Source organism: Coregonus lavaretus (genome assembly GCF_964263955.1).
Source record: "Coregonus lavaretus genome assembly, chromosome: 5".
Classification (NCBI taxonomy): domain Eukaryota; kingdom Metazoa; phylum Chordata; class Actinopteri; order Salmoniformes; family Salmonidae; genus Coregonus; species Coregonus lavaretus.
In genome coordinates this window covers 12422579-12450082 of record NC_139992.1, presented here as the reverse complement: position 1 = coordinate 12450082, position 27504 = coordinate 12422579, and the positions used below count along the sequence as shown (strand labels likewise).

Sequence of the window (27504 nt, the reverse complement as noted above, 5' to 3'; positions counted from 1 at the left end):
CGAAACCCAATAGAGTGAAAATAATTCCAGTCGCTCACAATCACTCCTGCTTCACGACTCACTCCCAGCATGCACTCCGACGAGAGAGAGAGAATTTCAGCAGCAGTAGTGGAGATGATGGTGGCCCTCTTCTCTCTCTTGTCACTCAGCCTGCTGTCCTTATGTAACATGTAATGTGGTCACATGACTGACTGGGGTCAAGTGGCAGGGGGTAACGAGGGGCTGATGGTGATGCTGATGAATTGGGACCTGTGAGTCTGAGTACAGTACAATCCAGTAGCCTACAGTTTGATAGGCCAAGTGGACAGACAGCCAATGTTAATCAGTAGTTGTCTGCACAGTGTCTGCAGATTTAACCCTGCCTAAGGCATAATAAGTAACTTATTCCGTGTCATTATGATATTGTTAGTCTAGAGGTAGGAGTACGTATGTGTACCTTGTCATCATGTCTTTAGCGACATCACACGTCACAAAAGACACATCGTGACCCAGAACTTAGTTATTTCAGTTGTCTTTGTGACTGCACACTGCGCTGTAGATGTGATCATCGTCACCGGCACCGCTGATGTCTTGCAGCACCTTCGTCAGGAGGCCTGAAATAGAGTCCCCTCAGAATCATCCACCCCCTCACAGCAGGCAAGTGCTGTGTGCTGGCATTTGGGGCTTCGCTGTGCTGCTTTTAACCTCTCTCTGTCTATCTCTTTCTGTCTTTCTCTCTCTGTCCCTCTTTGTCTGTCTGTTTCTATCTCTATCTTTTTCCCTCTCTCCCCCCTTCGCTTTCTGTCCCTTTTCATCCCCTAATTTCTCTTTCTGTGCAGTCTGTCCCTCTATCTTCCTCTATCTCCTCTTCACACTCTCTCGTTCCCTCTTTCCAGCTCTGACTCAGTGAGTGGGTGTTGTACCGGGGCTCTCTCCAACCAGCCATTGACTCGTTAATAAGGGAAAGGGTGGTGTGTGTTTGTGTGTGGTATCGGAGGGCAGCTCTTCTGATCATAAAGACATGAGTCTGGCTCTGCCTGAGGCTGGGTGGGGGACCGAGCCACAGTACCCACACCCAACCAGGGAAGCAACACACAGAGACAGAGACCGGGACACACTATCTCTCTGTCTCCGTCTCTGTCTATCTCTCTCTCTCTCTCTCTCTCTCTCTCTCTCTCTTTCTCCTCCCCCTCTCTCTTTCTCCTCCCCCTCTCTTGCTTTCTCTCTCTTGCTCTCTCTCCCCCCTCTCTCACTCTCTCTCTCAATTCAATTCAATTTAAGGGCTTTTGGCATGGGAAACATATGTTACATTGCCAAAGCAAAAAAAAGTGAAATAAACAATACAAATTAACAGTAAACATGACACTCAGAAGTTCCAACAGAATAAAGACATTTAAAATGTCATATTATGTGTATATATACAGCGTTGTAACAATGTGCAAATAGTTACAGTACAAATGGGAAAATAAATTAACATAAATATGGGTTGTATTTACAATGGTGTTTGTTCTTCACTGGTTGCCCTTTTCTTGTGGCAACAGGTCATAAATCTTGCTCCTGTGGTGACACTGTGGTATTTCACCCAGTAGATATGGGAGTTTATCAAAATTGGGTTTGTTATCGAATTCTTTGTGGATCAGTGTAATCTGAGGGAAATATGTGTCTCTAATATGGTCATACATTTGGCAGGAGGTTAGGAAGTGCAGCTCAGTTTCCACCTCATTTTGTGGGCAGTGTGCACATAGCCTGTCTTCTGTTGAGAGCCAAGTCTGCCTATGGCGGCCTTTCTCAATAGCAAGGCTATGCTCACTGAGTCTGTACATAGTCAAAGCTTTCATTAAGTTTGGGTCAGTCAAAGTGGTCAGGTATTCTGCCACTGTGTACTCTCTGTTTAGGGCCAAATGGCATTCTAGTTTTGCTCTGTTTGTTTTCTCATGATTTGGTTGGGTCTAAATGTGTTGTTGTCCTGAGGCTCTGTGGGATCTGTTTGTGAACAGAGCCCCAGGACCAGCTTGCTTAGGGGACTCTTCTCCAAGTTCATCTCTCTGTAGGTGATGGCTTTGTTATGGAAGGTTTGGGAATCGCTTCCTTTTAAGTGGTTATAGAATTTAAAGGCTCTTTTCTGGATTTTGATAATTAGCGGGTATCGGCCTAATTCTGCTCTGCATACATTATTTGGTGTTTTTCATTGTACACTGAGGATATTTTTGCAGAATTCTGCATGGAGATCAGAGCATTCTCTCTCTCTCTCTGTCTCTCCTATTGTTTCATTCTAATCAGACCTGTGCTCTACTGATAAAGGACTATTGAATACATTAGCAATAGACTACTTTGATCAAGGAATCAAAAGATCCCACACAAAAGGAACAATCCCCTTGAAGGTTGATTAACCTTGTTGCACTGAGCCAGACCTTGACCAAGCTTTCTTTGAACCTTTTAGATAAATTAATCACACTGTTGCTTCCAGTGAATCTAGTGGAAGTTGTAATGACCAACCACACTATACTACACATCATGGTGGTCAAACAGGTAATCTACCCTGCCACTCTCTCACAGCTCTAACACTAGTCCATTCTGCTTCCTTCAGCCTGAGATGTATTGATGCAGAAAGGGAGATGTCTTGCCACTTGTGTACCCCCTGCAGTCCTTGTCTCTCTGTTCTGTTCAGCTCTCTCTCTCTCTCTCTCTCTCTCTCTCTCTCTGTCTCTCGCTCTCTCACTGTTCTGTTCCTCCTCATACAGTATTGACCCAGCCAGTCTCTCTTTATTCCCGCTCTCTCTCCACTTAATGTGGTTTCCAATTTGATCACTTCAACTAAGATTGTCCGGGCTGCTCGCCGCTCGCCAGCTGTGGGCTTCAAAAACCTTGCTATATTTGTGAGCAGTGTCTCCCGGCTCACCAGCTTTAATCAGGATCCCCGTGATCCCGCTTGGAGAGGCATATTCCCAGCCACGCGACGTACGGACGCCATCCCTGTAGCACCTGGCTGCATGCCTATCACTGCCACCTTCACTAAGTGCTCAATGCATTCTGACAATATTAGGACATGTACAGTAGGCTAACCATTTAGCCTTACCTTGTCTCTGTTCAATGCAGTATTACAGCTTTCATAGTGATGCAACAGCTCACAAACTTCACTGACCTGTGCAAGCATGGTAAACATTTCTCATAATAATAATGAGAACTACAGAGGGGTTTAGACTGCAAAAATATGTAATCTTTTTCAGGGACAAATGTCAGTGTCTTGTCCCTTTGCAGGGTTCAGCTGACTCCTACACTAGCCAATAATCTTACTGTTGTGTTGTTGTCTGACTGTTGTCTTGTCCCTCTGCAGGGTTCAGCTGACTCCTACACTAGCCGACCATCGGACTCAGATGTCTCCCTGGAGGAGGAGCCGGCAGGCGGCAAGCTGGAGAAGGAGCAGCAGGCTGCTGTACAGCTGGAGAGGGCCAAGGTGAGACAGACCACCTGCAGGGTGTCCCACTGTGGGGCCGTATGCTATACTAGGCACATAGGTTCAGAACAAGGCCCCTATCATTGGAAAGGTCCCAATAGGCAAGGCTGGTTGAAATTAAGTTATTTATTACAACCACATTACAACCAGGACTGGCATCTTTGCAGCATGTTTTGCCCACTGGATTATGGTTGAGCTTATCTAGCTAGGCTAGGCACTCTGCTTATACATGGGGTTTCCTGTATCGTCTCAGGCCAAAGCGGTGGCCTTTGCTGTGAAGACTAACGTCAGTTTCTGTGGAGCCCTGGATGAGGATGTCCCTGTGGCAGGAACCGCCATCTCCTTCGATGCCAAGGACTTTCTGCACATTAAAGAGGTACAATATACTGTACATAACACACTCTACTGCTACAGCTATGTGCGTCTGAAATGGCATTCTATTCCCTATATAGTGCACTACTTTTGGCCGGAGCCCATGAGACTCTGGTCAAAAGTAGTGCACTAGATAGGGAATAGGATGCCATTTCAGACACAGCCTATGTTTGCTGCAAGCCATATCTGTTCAAGGGCCATTATGGATGAATCAATGAATCAATGCGTGTGTATACAGCCTGGTATGTTTGTCGAGTTTACACACACTCTTCTTTCCTATTGTGATCATTGTGTTGTTTTGTGTTGACATTCAGGGCTAGCTCCAGGCATAAGCGACATAAGCGGTCGCCTAGGGAACCCAGAGGGCCCCTGACCCAAAATATGTACAGTACCAGTCAAAAGTTTGGACACACCTACTCATCCAAGGGTTTTTCTTTATTTTTACTATTTTCTACATTGTAGAATAATAGTGAAGACATCAAAACTATGAAATAGCACATATGGAATCATGTGGTAACCAAAAAAGTGTTAAACAAATCAAAATATATTTTATATTTCAAATCAAATCAAATCAAATTTTATTGGTCACATGCGCCGAATACAACAGGTGCAGACATTACAGTGAAATGCTTACTTACAGCCCAACAAAAAAAAGTGTTGAGAAAAAAAAGAGCAGAAGTAAAATAAAGTGACAGTAGGGAGGCTATATATACAGGGGGGTACCGTTGCAGAGTCAATGTGCGGGGGCACCGGTTAGTTGAGGTAGTTGAGGTAATATGTACATGTGGGTAGAGTTAAAGTGACTATGCATAAATACTTAACAGAGTAGCAGCAGCGTAAAAAGGATGGGGTGGGGGGGCAGTGCAAATAGTCCGGGTAGCCATGATTAGCTGTTCAGGAGTCTTATGGCTTGGGGGTAGAAGCTGTTGAGAAGTCTTTTGGACCTAGACTTGGCACTCCGGTACCGCTTGCCGTGCGGTAGCAGAGAGAACAGTCTATGACTAGGGTGGCTGGAGTCTTTGACAATTTTGAGGGCCTTCCTCTGACACCGCCTGGTATAGAGGTCCTGGATGGCAGGAAGCTTTGCCCCAGTGATGTACTGGGCCGTACGCACTACCCTCTGTAGTGCCTTGCGGTCGGAGGCCAAGCAGTTGCCATACCAGGCGGTGATGCAACCAGTCAGGATGCTCTCGATGGTGCAGCTGTAGAATTTTTTGAGGATCTGAGGACCCATGCCAAATCTTTTTAGTCTCCTGAGGGGGAATAGGCTTTGTCGTGCCCTCTTCACGACTGTCTTGGTGTGTTTGGACCATGATAGTTCGTTGGTGATCTGGACACCAAGGAACTTGAAGCTCTCAACCTGTTCCACTACAGCCCCGTCGATGAGAATGGGGGCGTGCTCAGTCCTCTTTTTTTTCCTGTAGTCCACAATCATCTCCTTTGTCTTGGTCACGTTGAGGGAGAGGTTGTTGTCCTGGCACCACACGGCCAGATCTCTGACCTCCTCCCTATAGGCTGTCTCATCGTTGTCGGTGATCAGGCCTACCACTGTTGTGTCGTCGGCAAACTTAATGATGGTGTTGGAGTCGTGCCTGGCCATGCAGTCATGGGTGAACAGAGAGTACAGGAGGGGACTGAGCACGCACCCCTGAGGGGCCCCCGTGTTGAGGATCAGTGTGGCAGATGTGTTGTTACCTACCCTTACCACCTGGGGGCGGCCCGTCAGGAAGTCCAGGATCCAGTTGCAGAGGGAGGTGTTTAGTCCCAGGATCCTTAGCTTAGTGATGAGCTTAGAGGGCACTATGGTGTTGAATGCTGAGCTGTAGTCAATGAATAGCATTCTCACGTAGGTGTTCCTCTTGTCCAGGTGGGAAAGGGCAGTGTGGAGTGCGATAGAGATTGCATCATCTGTGGATCTGTTGGGGCGGTATGCAAATTGGAGTGGGTCTAGGGTTTCTGGGATAATGCTGTTGATGTGAGCCATGACCAGCCTTTCAAAGCACTTCATGGCTACAGACGTCAGTGCTACGGGTCGGTAGTCATTTAGGCAGGTTATCTTAGAGTCCTTGGGCACGGGGACTATGGTGGTCTGCTTGAAACATGTTGGTATTACAGACTCAGTCAGGGACATGTTGAAAATGTCAGTGAAGACACTTGCCAGTTGGTCAGCACATGCTCGGAGTACACGTCCTGGTAATCCGTCTGGCCCTGCGGCCTTGTGAATGTTGACCTGCTTAAAAGTCTTACTCACATCGGCTACGGAGAGCGTGATCACATAGTCATCCGGAACAGCTGGTGCTCTCATGCATGCTTCAGTGTTGCTTGCCTCAAAGCGAGCATAGAGGTGGTTTAGCTCGTCTGGTAGGCTTGTGTCACTGGGCAGCTCGCGGCTGTGCTTCCCTTTGTAGTCTGTAATAGTTTTCAAGCCCTGCCACATCCGACGAGCGTCAGAGCCAGTGTAGTATGATTCAATCTTAGACCTGTATTGACTCTTTGCCTGTTTGATGGTTCGTCGGAGGTCATAGCGGGATTTCTTATAAGCGTCCGGGTTAGAGTCCCGTTCCTTGAAAGCGGCAGCTCTACCCTTTAGCTCAGTGCGGATGTTTCCTGTAATCCATGGCTTCTGGTTGGGGTATGTACGTACGGTCACTGTGGGGACGACATCATCGATGCACTTATTGATGAAGCCAGTGACTGATGTGGTGTACTCCTCAATGCTGTCTGAAGAATCCCGGAACATGTTCCAGTCTGTGCTAGCAAAACAGTCCTGTAGCTTAGCATCTGCGTCATCTGACCACTTTTTTATTAACCGAGTCACTGGTGCTTCCTGCTTTAGTTTTTGCTTATAAGCAGGAATCAGGAGGATAGAGTTATGGTCAGATTTGCCAAATGGAGGGCGAGGGAGAGCTTTGTATGCGTCTCTGTGTGTGGAGTAAAGGTGGTCTAGAGTTTTTTTTCCCTCTGGTTGCACATTTAACATGCTGGTAGAAATTAGGTAGAACGGATTTAAGTTTCCCTGCATTAAAGTCCCCGGCCACTAGGAGCGCTGCATCTGGATGAGCGTTTTCCTGTTGATTAATGGCCTTGTACAACTCATTCAGTGCAATCTTAATGCCAGCATTGGTTTGTGGTGGTAAATAGACAGCTATGAAAAATATAGATGAAAACTCTCTTGGTAAATAGTGTGGTCTACAGCTTATCATAAGATACTCTACCTCAGGCGAGCAAAACCTCGAGACTTCCTTAGTATTTGATTTTGTGCACCAGCTGTTGTTTACAAATATACACAGACCGCCACCCCTTGTCTTACCAGAGTCAGCCGTTCTGTCCTGCCGATGTAGCGTATAGCCTGCTAGCTGAATGTTATCATTGTCGTCGTTCAGCCACGACTCCGTGAAACATAAGATATTACAGTTTTTAATGTCCCGTTGGTAGGATAACCGTAATCTTAAATCGTCCACTTTATTTTCAAAAGATTGAACGTTGGCTAATAGGATTGATGGAAGAGGCAGTTTACTCGCTCGCCGTCGGATCCTTACAAGGCACCCCGATCTACGTCCGCGATATCTCCTTCTCTTCCTCACGCGAATGACGGGGATTTGGGCCTTGTCGGGTGTCTGTATGATATCCTTCGCGGCCGCCTCGTTGAAGAAAAAATCTTCGTCCAATACGAGGTGAGTAATTGCTGTCCTGATATCCAGAAGCTCTTTTTGGTTATAAGAGACGATGGCAGAAACATTATGTACAAAATAAATTACAAATAACGCGGAAAAACACACATAATAGTACAATTGGTTAGAGGGCTGTAAAACGGCAGCCATCTTCTCCGGCGCTGTTCTCTGTATTTGAGATTCTTCAAAGTAGCCACCCTTTGCCTTGATGACAGCTTTGCACACTCTTGGCATTCTCTCAATCAGCTTCATGAGGTAGTCACCTGGAATGCTTTTCCAACTGTCTTGAAGGAGTTCCCACATATGCTGAGCACTTGTTGGCTGCATTTCCTTCACTCTGCGGTACAACTCATCCTAAACCATCTCAATTGGGTTGAGGTCGGGTGATTGTGGAGGCCAGTTCATCTGATGCAGCACTCCATTACTCTCCTTCTTGGTCAAATAGCCCTTACACAGCCTGGAGGGGTGTTTTGGGTCATTGTCCTGTTGAAAAACAAATGATAGTCCCACTATGTGAAAACCAGATGGGATGGCATATCGCTGCAGAATGCTGTGGTAGCCATGCTGGTTAAGTGTGCCTTGAATTCTAAATAAATCACAGACAGTGTCACCAGGAAAGCACCCCCACACCATCACACCTCCTCCTCCATACTTCACGGTGGGAACCACACATGCGGAGATCATCCGTTCACCTACTCTGCGTCTCACAAAGACACGGCAGTTGGAACCCAAAATCATCTCAAATTTGGACTCATCAGACCAAAGGACAGATTTCTACTGGTCTAATGTCCATTGCTCGTGTTTCTTAGCCCAAGCAAGTCTCTTCTTATTATTGGTGTCCTTTAGTGGTGGTTTCTTTGCAGCAATTCGACCATGAAGTCCTGATTCACGCAGTCTCCTCTGAACAGTTGATGTTGAGATGTGTCTGTTACTTGAACTACTTGAGCATTTATTTGGGCTGCAATCTGAGGTGCAGTTGATTGCCGATTTCTGAGGCTGGTAATTCTAATGAACTTATCCTCTGCAGCAGAGGTAACTCTGGGTCTTCCTTTCCTGTGGCGGTCCTCATGAGAGCCAGTTTCATCATAGCGCTTGATGGTTTTTGCGACTGCACTTGAAGAAACTTTCAAAGTTCTTGAAATTTTCCAGATTGACTGACCTTCATGTCTTTAAAGTAATGATTGACTGTCATTTCTCTTTGCTTATTTGAGCTGTTTTTGCCATAATATGGACTTGGTCTTTTACCAAATAGGGCTATCTTCTGTATACCACCCCTAACTTGTCACAACACAACTGATTGGCTCAAACGCATTAAGAAGGAAAGGCAATGAACAAGGCACACCTGTTAATTGAAATGCATTCCAGCTGGTTGAGAGAATGCCAAGAGTGTGCAAAGATGTCATCAAGGCAAAGGTTGGCTATTTGAAGAATCTCATATATAAAATATATTTTGATTTGTTTAACACTTTTTTGGTTACTACATGATTCCATATGTGTTATTTCATAATGTTGATGTCTTCACTATTATTCTACAATGTAGAAAATAGTACAAAATAAAGAAAAACCCTGGAATTAATAGGTGTGTCCAAACTTTTGACTGGTACTGTATTTCTTAATTTTTTTAGGAACTCAGTCGCGGTCTCAACTTGCTGTTGAGAGTTAGAATAGTAGAATAAATGTGGTTGTGCATCAGCAGTTTTTCTCTTGTGTTGTCAGTCACTGACAGTCACTCAGTTAGCCCATTGCAGCTAACATTGTTTAGATTGGTAAGTTAGTCTAGACAGTTATCTAAACTTATAATAATCATGTCCGAATACCGACCGGGCACGCAGGGCATGTGCCCAGGGTCCCTGACCTCCAGGGGGCCCAAATTGATTTTGTTAGTCACTCTCACTCAGATATCATTAACATGACATAAGTCATGGCAAAATGTGTAGAATTGCAGGAAATTTGTTTTAAAACAGCAACAACCAAAAAATCCACACCATGGTAAAATGGGTATAAATGCAGGGAATTAGCTTTAAAATTGCAACATTTTCTCTCTGCCCCATGGCAAAATGAGTAGAACTATCTGTGTATAACACACAAACACACACACACACACACTTCACTCATTGTGTTTTTTTATGTTGTCTTGCCAACTACAGAAGTACAGTAATGACTGGTGGATCGGCCGGCTGGTGAAGGAGGGCTGTGAGATCGGATTCATCCCCAGCCCTCTGAAACTAGAGAACATCCGTCTACAGCAGGAGCAGAAGAGAGGTACCCGCTCTTACGGGTAAGGCCTGGGTGGAGGGGGGGGGGGGCTTGGTTGGGTGGATGGGCAGTGTTGGATGGTGGGTTGAGGGGCTGGGGGGGGCTTTGTTGGGTGGAGGGGCTGTGTTGGAGGGTGGGTTGAGGGGCTGGGGGGGGCTTGGTTGGGTGGAGGGGCTGTTTTGGAGGGTGGGTTGAGGGGCTGGGGGGGGCTTGGTTGGGTGGAGGGGCTGTTTTGGAGGGTGGGTTGAGGGGCTGGGGGGGGCTTGGTTGGGTGGAGGGGCTGTTTTGGAGGGTGGGTTGAGGGGCTGGGGGGGGCTTGGTTGGGTGGAGGGGTTGTTTTGGAGGGTGGGTTGAGGGGCTGGTGGGGGCTTGGTTGGATGGAGGGGCTGTGTTGGAGTGTGGGTTGGGGGTTGGAGAGGGGATAACAGTTTCTAAGAACTTTCCTGAATAAGCATTAATCAACTATTTATAAACTACTTTATTAAGCATTTATAAAAGTATTATAAAAGGTTACTGAAGCGGGAAAGAGACATGGGTGGGTCTGATGAGAGGCCACCTATTCTCCACTCCAGGTTTGACTCTGCTGTGACTAGGTTGGTTTACTTATAATAACAGATCAGCGACTACTCATAATAACAGATTGGTGACGTGTTTCTTAGGTGACACTAACATGAAAGAGATGATATGCATCATCTTATATTAGTTTCCTCATTGCCGATTATGACAGAGAGAATAGTCACTCTCGCCCTATTGAGTCATTCAGCTCTGTTTTAACTCTTTGTTGTCTACTTTAAAGGAGACTTTGTCTTCAGCATTGGCTTCATGTTGCCGAGGGTTACATTATGTAACAATTGTGGTAAAACAGTGTGTATGTCATCTTACATAGTGCCGCGATAGATATCATCTCCAAGACAATCACCGCTCATAAATTATATATTAGCCACTTCAATTCCAGCCCCTTTGTTATCACAATTCCTGGAACAATGCGTAGTCAATACTCATCTATTCTAGCACGTAATTATAGTATTCTTCCATTCTACTGGTAGACCATTCTATTCTAATGCTAAATATTCAACATGGACACAAATCAAACTTTAGAAGTGCATTTAAACCTGCAACAAAATGTACAGTAAAATAATAAAATGAAAGAGATTAAAAACAAGCAAAAGGCAATAACAGAGAATAATTAAATAACATTAAAACACCAAGGATGTCTAAAGTAACAATAAAATTACTGATTAAAGACAGAGAGCTGTTATTGACCCTGTTTCTCCTGAGGATGGGAGTTGTGTGGGACTCCCGTAATTGATGAGACTATCTGTCTGTGTTCCACATTAATGTTTCTTCTCTCTCTCTCTGTCTATTATCCTTTGTTCCTTGCAGTAAGTCCAGTGGGAATTCCTCCTCCAGTCTAGGAGACATGGTTTCAGGCGGGTTCAAACCCAATCCTCCCTCTGTAGGTGAGCCTCCAGACAGAAGCCTATTAGGGGAAGGGCGTCTCTCCAGGTCGAGCGCCTCGCTAGCCGTTTGTCAGAATGATTCATTAACCAACCAGAACTATGATCTAATTGTCCTCGTCTCTAACATACCATATCATTGTTGCTCAGTGTGTTGTTTATTAACATATCAAATCCGGTGTTAGAAGAACTGTCGGTCACTTCACATTAGTGAACTATGAACTGAATGGTTATGAGAGTAAATGTGCCCAATGTCATTGTTCTATTCTAGTGAGAAAAATCGAGTAAGTTAATGTGAAAATAGGGAACAGTGGCTGGAGGTTGGGTGGATGGAATGTGGAGTTGTGAGATCTTTGTGTCTTCCAGAATGTGCCATGCACGTTCTATTGGACTGGAATGAGGTGAGCCATGCACTCTCAGTCCGCTCCTCCTCTTCCTCTAAGAGGATTATGGACAAGCAGTATGTCCATGCATTGAGTTTGCTTTAAGACAAACATAACCCTATAGCCCAAACTCTGTTGGGCAATATATTATGGTTTGATGGCAAGTTAAGATCAGATATATAAGGATTTGCTCCATCTTATAACGAGGGCCACTTAACATAAATTGAAATAATACTCTATTTATTTCAATTTCTTTATAAGACAAGAAACACTTTTAAATTATAATGCAACTTACCAAAGACTTTAGCAGAATCACTTAACAAGTGTAACCAAGGCTGTCACCTGCAAAGGAAGGTTTGGAATAGAAGCAACAAATAAATCAAGTGTTTTGACCACTAATATACTGTCTACATACTGTATATGTAGTAGTTCATTTATTTGTGTGATAAGTTATTTGTATCGATTATTGTACTCTTCAAATGTTTCCATCAGTATTAGAGTAATACTGAAAAGGTATCTCTCTGTTTTGTACTGTATATTGTATTATGTTTCTGCCTTGCATTCAAAGGCACTTATCAGTTATTTTCTCATTTTTACAGGAAAACAGAAGCAGAAAGTGGTGAGTAGTATTATACACACTTTTTATTCACTTGAATCCAAACACAATCCTAACAGGTAACCTCCGAGATCTGTAACCATGCAGAATCTGGTTGCACCCAGATTAATAATATACTTTATGTTACAGTAACGTAGTTCGGTTGGCATGTCATCCTCCATATCAACGTTTTAATCTTTATTTTAGGCATACAGACTAACTAATAGGTTTGACTTTATTCACCCCCATTAATATCTTATGAATACTATGAAGTGTCTTTGCAGACCTGATTGAGCTCACTTTAATACCATTTAGACTTGTCTTATTTAATTTAATTCCAGCCCTGGCAAGGACCAGGGCTTAATGATGCTATTAAATTGATTGACCAAAGAAAAATAGGGATTGCATTAACTGAATTGGATGGCTCATCTTTAACAATAATCTGCTGGCAGTATTTTTAATAATAACAATTTGTCAGCACATTATCAGGAAGTAAAACAGAAGCATCCCAATGTCTTAATAGCATCATTTAACGGCTGATAGTTGTAATACATCCTGCTACTGTTATACTCATTATTTTGTACCTGTGTAGTTGCTCTTGTACCTGTGCAGTAACACTGTAATTCCACAGATACACTTTCTTGGTATTAAATAATGCCTAATAAAATGACCTAATGGTGAATGGCATGTTGCTGTGTCTGTCCTCCCTCTAACCCTCTACCTCCGCTACAGACTGAACACATCCCTCCCTATGACGTGGTCCCCTCCATGAGACCAGTGGTCCTGGTAGGACCGTCCCTGAAGGGATATGAGGTAGGCATCATAACAATAGTACTTTCGGTCTCTTGTATTGGTCAAGTGTTTTATTAGTCCTCCAAAATAGCTATTCAGATGACTGCAATATTTGGTTGTGTGCCGTACAGTACACCACAGTGACACCAATTCCCATCTTTCCCTTTTGGAATCAATATTGAGGACCATCAGCGTGCAGACTAGTGGTTGAGATGCAGCTTCATTGAAGAGGTTCACTGACAGTGAATAACTCCCCCGTTCATTATCAGAGTAGATATTTGGAGGTGTCCAAAAATAACAGCTATGTCTGACTTATCCATTCATTGGTAACTAACCACCAATGAGGGTTTGCAGAAAAAGGAGGGCAGCATCTTTTCCTTGGCATGTATGGGGGAAGTGGGGAGCCAGGATCATCGTCACACAGAATCACGGTTCTCATCTCCGCTCCACTGTGTTGCCATGGTAACAACCTTCTGGATAAAACACATCAGTCTGAAAAAGTGGAGCATGGCTTGAAATTAGAAACACAGAGATAAACAGCACCAGAAGAAGCTCTGTGTGTACAAGAAAATGCTTAATCTGCGTTATGATAATACAGTGTAAAAAAATTAACAAGACAATTTTGTCAAAGACAAGGTTATGCAAAGGTGGATGGAAAGGTGGGACAATTTCTTCTTCTTAATGTGCATTTTTTTGCCCAATTTACAGAGACGTGTCTATTGGTCCAAACTATCCAATTACACTACTGACTTGCGTGAACAGTATCATGCTGTTGTTATTAATGCTCAATGTCAAGAGAGCTCTATCAACACTCTTTTTTCCTCTAAAAATGTCCCTTGCGAAATCTTTTTTTTTAAATGTCTACGTTGCCGTGAAATATACTGAACAAAAAAATAAACACAACATGCAACAATTTCAAAGATATTGCTGAGTTACAGTTCATATAAGGAAATTAGTCAATTGAAATAAATTATTTAGGCCCTAATCTATGGATTTCACATTACTGGGAAGGGGCGCACCCAATGGGGAGCCGAGCCAGCCAATCCGAATGAGTTTTTCCCCACAAAAGGGCTTTATTACTGACAGAAATAATCCTCAGCACCCCGCCCCACCTCCCCTCAGACGATCCCGCAGGTGAAGAAGCCGGGTGTGGTGGTCCTGGGCTGGTGTGGTTACAAGTGGTCTGCGGTTGTGAAGCCGGTTGGACGTACTGCCAAATTCTCTAAAACGACATTGGAGGTGGCTTATGGTAGATAAATGAACATTGAATTCTCTGGCAACAGCTCCGGTGGACATTCCTGCAGTCATCATGACAATTGCACGCTCCCTCCGAATTTTAGACATCTGTGGCATTGTGTTATGTGACAAAACTGCACATTTTACAGTGGCCTTTTATTGTCTCAGCACAAGGTGCACCTGTGTAATGATCATGCTGTTTAATCAGCTTCTTGATATGCCACCCCTGTCAGGTGGATGGATTATCTTGACAAAGGCTCAAATGCTCACTATCAGGGATGTAAAAAAATTTGTGCACAAAATGTGAGAGAAATACGTTTTTTTGTGCATATGGAAAATTTCTGCGGTTTGAGGTATAACTATTTCAGGTTTGATGATGAATACTACCTCCAAACGACTGGAACATGATGGGTTCCACATGCTAACCTTTATGTGGGTCATTTTGAAGAACGTTTTGTTAACAATGAAAACGATAATCAATTTTTGAATAAAGTCCTGAAGTGTATCGATATATTGACGACATTTTTTGCATATGGGGAGGAACGGGAGAAGAGCTGTCATACTTTAAGCCATTACTCAATGAACAGTGAATATTTCTGCCACCCACATACAGGAAAACGGTTCCAAATAAATGACATTATTACGTGCTCCACCTCCCATGTTATCTACATGATTACATGTCCATGTGAGCTGTGTTATGTAGGTAAAACCTCTCGTTCTCTCAAACAGAGAATTAGTGAACATAAAAGTTAAATCAGGAGAAACTATAGGGATTATCCAGTCGCAGTACATGTTAATGACCATGCCATCGTGTCATCGAGAAAGTGAAGATCTCAGACAGGGGAGGTGGTATAAATAATACTCTGAGCAAAAGAGACTGGTTTTGGATTTTGTTACCTTTCCTGCCTCGCCTCCAGACCGTAGTCGGGACGGCTCAGGGGAGCCTTCACTTGCTAGCTCCAGGGCCAGAGCAATTTACGGATGCTCTGGGGTAATTCCCACATTTGGGGATCTTATCCGCTGCTAATGACGAGTTAGTCTGGAATTCCACTGAAGTAGTTGACATTTATTAAACTTGTACACCATGTGAGGTAGTATGAATGACAAAATAAAATAGTGGGCTAACGGAGAAAAAAGAGCGTGGCTCATAGTTCGGCTACATCCCCTAGAATTGCATCAAAAACGAACGTTAATTTAATACGTTATCCATAATGCACTTTAGTGTTTTAAAGCTATACCCCTACTTTACCAACAATTTTCACCCTCTAGACATTATTTCCTAAAGGTCTTAATGATGAAATGCCTATGTATGTTATGTTGGAAATGTGAACGTGAATTAATGCCACCATTTCAGATTACTCTGACGTTTTTCTTGCGCTGTACACAATGATTTATGAAAACTTGCTTGATGGGTCGATGTCCTCATTGTGGTTTTACAGACGTGTTTAATACGTTTTATGTACACACTTTATTAGAATACTTATGAAATGGACATTGTTATATTTGGTAACACTTACTTATTTTCCCTAGACTCCAACCCCATTCGATGCATTAAACTCACAAAGCTCTGACGAAGGCATGAGGCCGATACGTAAAGCTTATTAAAGAGCAGTGATACTAGCAAGCGCCGTGTGAGGGTTTCTTATTTTTTCTCATCTTATTCAACTGTTACCATGCACCTGCAAAAAAGATAGCTCAGATGTGCGAGTGCCTTTTTGAATTTTGTTCAGTGTATATAGAATATGGTTATTTTTGTGTGCGAAGGACACACAAAGTATTCAACTCCTGTCGTTATATTTGTGGATATAGCATATAACAATTGCTCCCTGCTTCTTGCTAGCCTTGTCCTTGCAACTACAGTTCTTCTCAGCTTCAGATTGTAATTGAAATACCTTGCAAAAATAGCATTAATGGGGACTGGTCTGGCCTGCTATAGCCCAATTCATCACACCGGCATGGGTTTTTATGACACTTCATTGTAGGCCTTAATCACCTTATTTAATGTAACCAAGATTAATTCTGTAGAAAATGAGGTGGAAAGAAACCAGATATCATGATTCTCCTTTGCTGGATGTCTTGGTCTAGTGGGATAATTCACAGGCAGGGCAAGAGGAGCCTGGATGTACCTAATGGTTGGATGTCATAATGAGGAATATGGAGAAATATTTATTGGATGGGTAATGGTGGTGGATGGGGAAAGATGGGACAGGGTCTTAATTTAGCACTCATACTGAAATCGAAAAGGATGACAAGGTTGACAACTGTTCTTTTGACACCCTTGGGCACCTTTGTCCATAACATGTGCTATTTTTTAACATTGCCCATCGAGATATGTAGCTTCACCATATGAAATAGGTCTTGTCACGAGGGCTTTCTTGCCATGAGGAAGGTTCTTCGAAAGGCTTGCTGTAGCTGTGAGGAATTGTCAATACATTTCTACTGGTTTATTTCCTTTCTGGCTGTCTTAACCTTTTTCATTTTCCCTGTCTTTCTCACCCTCACTTTCTCTCTTTCCCTCTCTTTCTCACCCACACTTTCTCTCTTTCCCTTCCTTTTCTCCCTCCTTTCCTACATTTCTCCTATTCCATCCTCTGCTGCTCTCCCTGGTTATGTGTGCTGCCTGTGCAGGTGACAGACATGATGCAGAAAGCGCTCTTTGACTTCCTGAAGCACAGGTTCGATGGCAGGTGAGGAGTCGTGTTGTCGGCGCTATCCCTGTCCCTGCATACTGTCAACCCTATCCCTTCATATTGCACTAACCCTCTGCATGCTTACTGTAGCATCAGGCTCTCAGCTGCTCCTGGCATCTATGCAAATTACTATGGTCCTCTGTAGCTCAGCTGGTAGAGCACGGCGCTTGTAACGCCAAGATAGTGGGTTCGATCTCCGGGACCACCCATACACAAAAATGTATGCACGCATGACTGTAAGTCGCTTTGGATAAGAGCGTCTGCTAAATGGCATATTATTACTATAGCTAGTGCGGAAAATACACTGAATGTACAAAACATTAGGAACACCTGCTCTTTCCATGACATAGACTGACCAGGTGAATCCAGGTGAAAGTTATGATCCCTTATTGATGTCACCTGTTAAATCCACTTCAATCAGTGTAGATGAAGGGGAGGAGACAGGTTAAAGAAGGATTTTTAAGCCTTGAGACAATTGAGACATTGTGTATGTGTGCCATTCAGAGGGTGAATGGGAAAGACAAAATATTTAAGTGCCTTTGAACGAGGTAGATGCCAGGTGCACAGGTTTGAGTGTGTTAAGAACTGCAATGCTGCTAGGTTTTTCACGCTCAACAGTTTTGTATCAAGAATGTTCCACCACCCAAAGGACATCCAGCCAACTTGACACAACTGTGGGAAGCATTGGAGTCAACATGGGCCAGCATCCCTGTGGAATGCTTTCGACACCTGGTAAAGTCCATGCCCGACGAATTGAGGCTGTTCTGAGGGCAAAAGGGGGTGCAACTCAATATTAGGAAGGTGTTCCTAATGTATGGTATACTCAGTGTAAACACCTTTCTAATTGCGTTGCACTCCCGATTTGAAGTGAATTTAACAAGTGACATCAATAAGGGATCATAGCTTTCACCTGGATTCACCTGGTCAGTCTGTCATGGAAAGAGCAGGTGTTCTTAATGTTTTGTACACTCAGGATATGTTAAGCAGTTATAAATGTTTGTTGAATACTTTGCCAAAGTACCTCATCTGACCACCTCTTTTGACTAAACGTTTTCTCTAGGATTATAAACATGGTAGTAGCCAAACTTTACATGTGGGGTTGTGACATTCTGTATCCATTGAATCTGTTGCATTTAGGATATCTATTACGAGAGTAACAGCAGACATAGCTCTGGCCAAGAGGTCAGTGCTCAACAACCCAAGCAAGCGGGCCATCATCGAAAGATCCAACACCAGGTCCAACCTAGGTATCGTCTGGATGGCACTGAATACTGTTATTCTTCACTCAAATGTATTGTATATGTTAAAAAGGAAATTATAAACTGGGTGGTTCGAGCCCTGAATGTTGATTGGCTGAAAGCTGTGGTATATCACGGGTATAACAAAACATTTATTTTCACTGTTCTAATTATGTTGGGAACCAGTTTATAATTGCAATAAGGCACCTTAGGGGTTTGTGGTATATGGCCAATATACCACGGTTAAGGGCTGTATCCAGGCATTCCGCGTTGCGTCGTGCGTAAGAACAGTCCTTAGTCATGGTATATTGGCCATATACCACACCCCCTCGGGCCTTATTGCTTAATTATACATACTTATCAAATCCTGTGTCTGTATTACACAGAATTTGTTTAATTGATGTCTTCCGATTTTGGCAATATAAAGGGTTGTTGATCCACCATCTGTGATCACTGTTCTGTTTCCCCACAGCGGAGGTTCAGAGTGAGATTGAGAGGATATTTGAGCTGGCCAGATCCTTACAGCTGGTAGTCCTGGATGCTGACACAATCAACCATCCGACCCAGCTCATAAAGACGTCCTTAGCACCTATCATCGTCCATGTTAAAGTGTCCTCTCCTAAAGTACGTTTTAGATTTCCCTTTATCCTCAAATGGTTCAAATTTTACTACACACCATGGGTGGAAATGGGAGGGAACCCAGAGGAACCAGGCTCCGAGAGTGAAATCATTTTGACGTGTATGAATTCTGCTGCTTTTATACACACACTTGTACCCAAATTCCTCTGCCATTGAGTGACATGTAAGAGTTTTTTTTAAGGTGAATTCAAAGTTGACATTTTTCAATTTCCACCCCTGACCCATGCTGATTTGTGTTGCTGCCCTCTTCTGGCTTGATTTATATACAGCGCTTGACTTGAGCAGGAGCTCATCATCAAATGTTCTACAGCTTGAGCTCCTGTTCCTCTTACAGAATATTAGCTCAAAAGTATTGTGGAGCTCCTGCACCTAACTATAAACAGTGCCAGCACTCAAAATGAGTACCGGAATCTATTTCAGTCCAAGTCAAGCACTAAATATATAAACTATCCACAGGTTCTGCAGCGGCTGATCAAGTCGAGAGGGAAATCCCAGAGCAAACACTTGAACGTACAGCTGGTGGCAGCAGATAAACTAGCACAGTGCCCTCCGGTAGGTATACAATATCCCCTCAGTACACCCTGTCAACTCCTGGTCTCTGGCCTTCTACAAGGGACATTAACCCCCACAGTACACCCTATCAACTGCTACTACCAGCAACTCAATCCCTCAGTCACTAAGTCTGAATGTCTCTCTGGTCTCCCCTCTCCCTCTCCCTCTCCCTCTCTCTCTCTCTCTCTTTCTCTCTCTTAGGAAATGTTCGACATAATTCTGGATGAGAATCAGCTGGAGGATGCGTGTGAGCACCTGGCAGAGTACCTGGAGGCCTACTGGAGGGCCACTCACACCTCCCTGACCACCCCTCTCAACCCTCTGCTGGGCCGCAACCTGGGATCCACCGCCCTCTCTCCGTACCCCACAGCTATAACTGGGCTGGTCAACCAACCGGTGAATCAACCTGACCTTATTTTGACTGATATTTACCCTCTAATTTGAGCTAATTCTGGGAAACTGGTTTTATAGTGTTAAAGTACAATACCAGTCAAAAGTTTGGACACACCTACTCATTCAAGGGTTTTTCTTTATTTTTACTATTTTTTACATTGTAGAATAATAGTGAAGACATCAAAAAAGTGTTAAACAAATCAAAATATATTTTATATTTGAGATTCTTCAAATAGCCACCCTTTGCCTTGATGACAGCTTTGCACTCTCTTGGCATTCTCTCAACCAGCTTCATGAGGTAGTCACCTGGAATGCATTTCAATTAACAGGTGTGCCTTCTTAAAAGTTAATTTGTGGATTTTCTTTCCTTCTTAATGTGTTTGAGCCAATCAGTTGTGTTGTGACAAGGTAGAAGATAGCCCTATTTGGTAAAAGACCAAGTCCATATTATGGCAAGAACAGCTCAAATAAGCAAAGAGAAACGATAGTCCATCATTACTTTAAGACATGAAGGTCAGTCAGTACGGACAATTTCAAGAACTTTGAACGTTTCTTCAATTGCAGTCGCAAAAACCGTCAAGCGTTATGATGAAACTGGCTCTCATGAGGACCGCCACAGGAATGGAAGACCCAGAGTTACCTCTGCTGCAGAGGATACAGTGAGGGAAAACAGTATTTGATCCCCTGCTGATTTTGTACGTTTGCCCACTGACAAAGACATGATCAGTCTATAATTTTAATGGTAGGTTTATTTGAACAGTGAGAGACAGAATAACATCAACAAAATCCAGAAAAACGCATGTCCAAAATGTTATAAATTGATTTGCATTTTAATGAGGGAAATAAGTATTTGACCCCCTCTCAATCAGAAAGGTTTCTGGCTCCCAGGTGTCTTTTATACAGGTAACGAGCTGAGATTAGGAGCACACTCTTAAAGGGAGTGCTCCTAATCTCAGTTTGTTACCAGTATAAAAGACACCTGTCCACAGAAGCAATCAATCAATCAGATTCCAAACTCTCCACCATGGCCAAGACCAAAGAGCTCTCTAAGGATGTCAGGGACAAGATTGTAGACCTACACAAGGCTGGAATGGGCTACAAGACCATCGCCAAGCAGCTTGATGAGAAGGTGACAACAGTTGGTGCGATTATTCGCAAATGGAAGAAACACAAAATAACTATCAGTCTCCCTTGGCCTGGGGCTCCATGCAAGATCTCACCTTGTGGAGTTGCAATGATCATGAGAATGGTGAGGAATCAGCCCAGAACAACACGGGAGGATCTTGTCAATGATCTCAAGGCAGCTGGGACCATAGTCACCAAGAAAACAATTGGTAACACACTACGCTGTGAAGGACTGAAATCCTGCAGCGCCCGCAAGGTCCCCCGCTCAAGAAAGCACATATACAGGCCCGTCTGAAGTTTGCCAATGAACATCTGAATGATTCAGAGGAGAACTGGGTGAAAGTGTTGTGGTCAGATGAGACCAAAATCGAGCTCTTTGGCATCAACTCAACTCGCCGTGTTTGGAGGAGGAGGAATGCTGCCTATGACCCCAAGAACACCATCCCCAGCGTCAAACATGGAGGTGGAAACATTGCTTTGGGGGTGTTTTTCTGCTAAGGGGACAGGACAACTTCACCGCATCAAAGGGACGATGGACGGGGCCATGACTTGGGCAGGAGCTCATCATCAAATGTTCTACAGCTTGAGCTCCTGTTCCTCTTACAGAATATTAGCTCAAAAGTATTGTGGAGCTCCTGCACCTAACTATAAACAGTGCCAGCACTCAAAATGAGTACCGGAACCTATTTCAGTCCAAGTCAAGCACTAAATATATAAACTATCCACAGGTTCTGCAGCGGCTGATCAAGTCGAGAGGGAAATCCCAGAGCAAACACTTGAACGTACAGCTGGTGGCAGCAGATAAACTAGCACAGTGCCCTCCGGTAGGTATACAATATCCCCTCAGTACACCCTGTCAACTCCTGGTCTCTGGCCTTCCACAAGGGACAATAACCCAAACAGTACACCCGGACAACTTCACTGCATCAAAGGGACGATGGACGGGGCCATGTACCGTCAAATCTTGAGTGAGAACCTCCTTCCCTCAGCCAGAGCATTGAAAATGGGTCGTGGATGGGTATTCCAGCATGACAATGACCCAAAACACACGGCCAAGGCAACAAAGGAGTGGCTCAAGAAGAAGCACATTAAGGTCCTGGAGTGGCCTAGCCAGTCTCCAGACCTTAATCCCATAGAAAATCTGTGGAGGGCGCTGAAGATTCGAGTTGCCAAACGTCAGCCTCGAAACCTTAATGACTTGGAGAAGATCTGCAAAGAGAAGTGGGACAAAATCCCTCCTGAGATGTGTGCAAACCTGGTGGCCAACTACAAGAAACCTCTGACCTCTGTGATTGCCAACAAGGGTTTTGCCACCAAGTACTAAGTCATGTTTTGCAGAGGGGTCAAATACTTATTTCCCTCATTAAAATGCTAATCAATTTATAACATTTTTGACATGCGTTTCTCTGGATTTTTTTGTTGTTATTCTGTCTCTCACTGTTCAAATAAACCTACCATTCAAATTATAGACTGATCATGTCTTTGTCAGTGGGCAAACATACAAAATCAGCAGGGGATCAAATACTTTTTTCCCTCACTGTATGTTCATTAGAGTTACAAGCCTCAGAAATTGTAGCCCAAATAAATGCTTCACAGAGTTCAAGTAACATACACATCTCAACATCAACTGTTAAGTGGAGACTGTGTGAATCAGGCCTTCATGGTCAAATTGCTGCAAAGAAACCACTACTAAAGGACACCAATAATAAGAAGAGGCTTGCTTGGGCCAAGAAACACGAGCAATGGACATTAGACCGGTGGAAATGTGTCCTTTGGTCTGGAGTCCAAATTGGAGATTTTGGTTCCAACTGCTGTGTCTTTGTGAGACGCGGTGTGTGTGAACTAATTATCTCTGCATGTGTATTTCCCACCGTAAAGCATGGAGGAGGAGGTGTTATGGTGTGGGGGTGCTTTGCTGGTGACACTGTCTGTGATTTATTTAGAATTCAAGGCTCACTTAACCAGCATGGCTACCACAGCATTCTGCAGCGATACGCCATCCCATCTGGTTTGGGCTTAGTGGGACTATCATTTGTTTTTCAACAGGACAATGACCCAACACACCTCCAGCCCTAATTATGACAATTTCTTCTGAATAGTCGTTGGGCAAATTGGTTGTAAATAATGAATTGAAAATGGTATGAATTAGTAGTGAAGTGATACAGGATTATGATACCGGATTGCTGCCCATTTACGTAGCCTCACCGTCAAGGACTTTTTGCTCACTACTACAGGATAAAAAAAAAAAAAGTTATACTGTTTTGAAAAAGCTGACGCTATAGTCAACTGCTGAATGACCAGATTGAAACAATATGTCCTCTCCTTCTCTCTGGACAGGTCCAAAGAAACACAAACAGGAACAGCAATCACACAGCAGGAGAACACTCGCCCTCAGACGAGAACTACCACAACGAGCGGCAGAGGAAGAGCCGTAACCGCCTGTCCTCCGGCTCGCAGCACAGCCGGGACCAGGTTCACTACCCCCTGGTGGAGGAGGACTATCATGACCCCTATCAGGACACGTACAAGCCCCACCGCAACCGTAACGGCTCCCCCGGAGGCTACAGCGATGACTCCAGGCACAGGCTTTGAGCTGAAGACCCCCTTATGTCACATAGGCCTCTCTTCCCTTCACAGTGGGTACGACAGAGCCACACGACCACTCTCTAGTTTAATTGTACTGTAACAACCTTTTTTTAAATAAAGTGTTAGTACCTCGCTTTTCCTCTGGCACTGGTTCACGCTGAAATCGTGAACATTGACAAACTAAAAATCTAATCTCTGTCCTTTTCTTGTGACTAAAAATAGGATGAGGAGCAGATTTCCACCATGTTTTTTTTTCTAAGGGAAGGCCCAACGCTGGGCTTGTCTTCTTATTTTTAACATGGCAGAGACTTGACATGGCGGGGTGGAAGGGATGACCATGTGGTCTGGCCACCACAGCTAGCAGGGCTAGATGTCGTGGTGGTCATGGTGACCCATCATCACCTGTCTCCAACCAGTGCCAGACAGCATCAAGCGTCCCTCGATCAACACAGAACTTCTTTGCACATTTCCAGGAGCCAATAGCAGCAGAGTCAGTGCACTGTATATTTAATTAATGTCACTAAGTTGTTTGAAATTGTCTTAGATTTGAGTGTTTCCAGTCCTGTAGCCTACAACCTGTTTCGCAGAGTAGGCAAAGTAACTTTGTACACATTTTGAGTGATTCTTTTTTTAGGGGGTCCTGAATCGGAATCTTCTAGTTTCAAGGACTTCTATCCCCTTCTTCTCCTCAATAATACTTAGCTAATGCCATTTGCGATGTGCGGCACAGGACAAGAAATCACACTTTTCTAATAGAAATTTGCGAAGTAAAGTAAGTGAGTTGCAATTTTCATATCTTGTGCTCTTTCAGGAAAGGGTGCATCCCTTCGTTATATACAGTACCTTAATGCTCTAGTGTGAGGACTATGCCTATCAGTTTTTAGTATGCTGCAACCAAGAGGAAATAGCCTAATTCAAGTTTTACCATTAGTACTCATGACTAGGAATCAAATATACAGTAGAGAGGGATGATATGCCCATTGCGCTTAATTTGAACTGTTTAAATGGGTTTCATAATTTACTAATGATCAAAGGATAGGGTTTAGTGAAGATGGATATACTTCCAATCAGGGAAATATTGATCATTTGATTGATCTATACCACATTCCATTTACTGTACAAGCAGCCTATTATAGTTATGCCATTTGCATCATATTTTATTGTATTTTTAACGGTCTTGTAAGTTCAAGTGTAATATATTCAAAGAAAGTCCTGCTTGGCAAGTAAGGAAAGAACGGCTGTCAGTGGACCAAAGTTTCATTGGTTTAGAATGATCAATGGCAGCATGTCTTTTTGTCAATATACAGTATGTCATGGAATAATGATCCAGTGCTGTTATGTATGTGTTATGCCAGAACAATCCGTAGGACACTGTAGTTGAGTGAGTGACTGTTGTTTAGGACACTCATTTAAACAATGAATTTAGTCAACAGTAACACATAAGCGGATGAGAGCGCTTCATTCAGTCTGCTGTGAAGTTATATTGTTGATTTTATGAAACAAAATAAATTGTGAGTCTGACGTCAAACATTTGGTCATAATTACTATGTAAAGCGCTTTGAGTGTCTAGAAAGGCGATATATAAGTCAAATCAATTAATTGTAATTATTTGCCAACCATCAGCTATTCTTTTCAATGCCCTGTTTAAAAGTCTTCCATGAACTGGCCGTTAAAAATAAATGATGTTGTTTTTCAAAGAACTATTTTACTTTCCCAAGCATTGCATATCAAAACACCATGACAAATGAATTGTTCAAAGCCTTATTGCTTAACCCAGGCCTTGTGTTAAACTCATTTCTCTTTTCAAATTTTTTTGGTACTGTGGCAATGGAGTGGCTTCTCTCCTAACCTTATACATATCCTCAAAATGTAGCATTTTAGTTAAGAGTTTTTAGGGTCTAAATGGTTAGGAAAAATTATAGAAGTTTAGTCATATGAAGAGAGTGTGAAGGGTACAGACTGGGGAGTTGGTGGATAGAAGTTAATGTCAGAGAATGTATCTCTGTATGCTACGAGTTGTGTATAGAGCACTAATAGAGGGTATGCATCAGAAACCCCCAACCAAACAAATCACAACATATATTTAATTTGTTTTCTTCGAATACCTTCTTCTGTTGCCACGATAGCTTGATTTCCGTTAGTGCTGTATTCTATAAAGGCATGCTGGTAAAGAGAAAAAACAAGACAACTAATCTAGAGAAAAAAATGAATAATTGACTATGCAAATGTTTACAGTGCTGCATGCTGATGCTTTTCTTCCCTCGGCTACTTAGCGGCTTCATTGGAGTTCAATGAGATTGTTTCTTGTTATTTTTGTGAAATATGACATTCAAAATGGAAATGCAAAACTGCATGACTAATACAACATTTTAATTCGTCAAGAAGAAAGAGAAATATGTTTTAGCGGAAATTGATGTAAAATGAGAACTAGCTCTAGATGCATTAAAAATGAACTGTTTTATCTAATAAATTCAGAGCTCTGTTATAATGATGGTCCAGATTCCTATTTTCTTCATTGACTCCCATCTTCCGACAGATACAGTGGGGGAAAAAAGTATTTAGTCAGCCACCAATTGTGCAGGTTCTCCCACTTAAAAAGATGAGAGAGGCCTGTAATTTTCATCATAGGTACACGTCAACTATGACAGACAAATTGAGATTTTTTTTCTCCAGAAAATCACATTGTAGGATTTTTAATGAATTTATTTGCAAATTATGGTGGAAAATAAGTATTTGGTCACCTACAAACAAGCAAGATTTCTGGCTCTCACAGACCTGTAACTTCTTCTTTAAGAGGCTCCTCTGTCCTCCACTCGTTACCTGTATTAATGGCACCTGTTTGAACTTGTTATCAGTATGAAAGACACCTGTCCACAACCTCAAACAGTCACACTCCAAACTCCACTATGGCCAAGACCAAAGAGCTGTCAAAGGACACCAGAAACAAAATTGTAGACCTGCACCAGGCTGGGAAGACTGAATCTGCAATAGGTAAGCAGTTTGGTTTGAAGAAATCAACTGTGGGAGCAATTATTAGGAAATGGAAGACATACAAGACCACTGATAATCTCCCTCAATCTGGGGCTCCACACAAGATCTCACCCGTGGGGTCAAAATGATCACAAGAACGGTGAGCAAAAATCCCAGAACGGGGGGACCTAGTGAATGACCTGCAGAGAGCTGGGACCAAAGTAACAAAGCCTACCATCAATAACACACTACGCTGCCAGGGACTCAAATCCTGCAGTGCCAGACGTGTCCCCCTGCTTAAGCCAGTACATGTCCAGGCCCGTCTGAAGTTTGCTAGAGTGCATTTGGATGATCCAGAAGAGGATTGGGAGAATGTCATATGGTCAGATGAAACCAAAATAGAACTTTTTGGTAAAAACTCAACTCGTCGTGTTTGGAGGACAAAGAATGCTGAGTTGCATCCAAAGAACACCGTACCTACTGTGAAGCATGGGGGTGGAAACATCATGCTTTGGGGCTGTTTTTCTGCAAAGGGACCAGGACGACTGATCCGTGTAAAGGAAAGAATGAATGGGGCCATGTATTGTGAGATTTTGAGTGAAAACCTCCTTCCATCAGCAAGGGCATTGAAGATGAAACGTGGCTGGGTCTTTCAGCATGACAATGATCCCAAACACACCGCCCGGGCAACGAAGGAGTGGCTTCGTAAGAAGCATTTCAAGGTCCTGGAGTGGCCTAGCCAGTCTCCAGATCTCAACCCCATAAAAAATCTTTGGAGGGAGTTGAAAGTCCGTGTTGCCCAGCGACAGCCCCAAAACATCACTGCTCTAGAGGAGATCTGCATGGAGGAATGGGCCAAAATACCACCAACAGTGTGTGAAAACCTTGTGAAGACTTACAGAAAACGTTTGACCTGTGTCATTGCCAACAAAGGGTATATAACAAAGTATTGAGAAACTTTTGTTATTGACCAAATACTTATTTTCCACCATAATTTGCAAATAAATTCATTAAAAATCTTACAATGTGATTTTCTGGATTTGTTTTTCTCATTTTGTCTGTCATAGTTGACGTGTACCTATGATGAAAATTACAGGCCTCTCTCATCTTTTTAAG

At 43.2% G+C, this 27504-nt stretch overlaps 1 protein-coding gene across 5 annotated transcripts in view; it reads left to right on the top strand.

Annotated features, from left to right (window-relative positions):
* Positions 1–23424, top strand: part of LOC311129103 (voltage-dependent L-type calcium channel subunit beta-4-like) — a gene marked incomplete at both ends in the record, with an annotated part of 77344 nt that extends 53920 nt beyond the window's left edge. For 3 of the 5 annotated variants that reach the window (XM_084161384.1, XM_084161383.1, XM_084161386.1), the window contains 12 exons: positions 3314–3433; positions 3687–3809; positions 9624–9754; positions 11116–11192; positions 12172–12191; positions 12900–12980; positions 16824–16882; positions 18023–18132; positions 18596–18747; positions 19219–19314; positions 19516–19710; positions 23170–23424. In XM_084161384.1, the coding sequence (XP_084017510.1) occupies positions 3314–3433; positions 3687–3809; positions 9624–9754; positions 11116–11192; positions 12172–12191; positions 12900–12980; positions 16824–16882; positions 18023–18132; positions 18596–18747; positions 19219–19314; positions 19516–19710; positions 23170–23424 (1419 nt within the window). Of the gene's footprint in view, positions 1–3313; positions 3434–3686; positions 3810–9623; positions 9755–11115; positions 11193–12151; positions 12192–12899; positions 12981–16823; positions 16883–18022; positions 18133–18595; positions 18748–19218; positions 19315–19515; positions 19711–23169 lie in introns of all 5 variants that reach the window. The other 2 variants (XM_084161385.1, XM_084161387.1) reach the window with 2 other exon arrangements.
* Positions 23425–27504: the final 4080 nt, after the last annotated feature.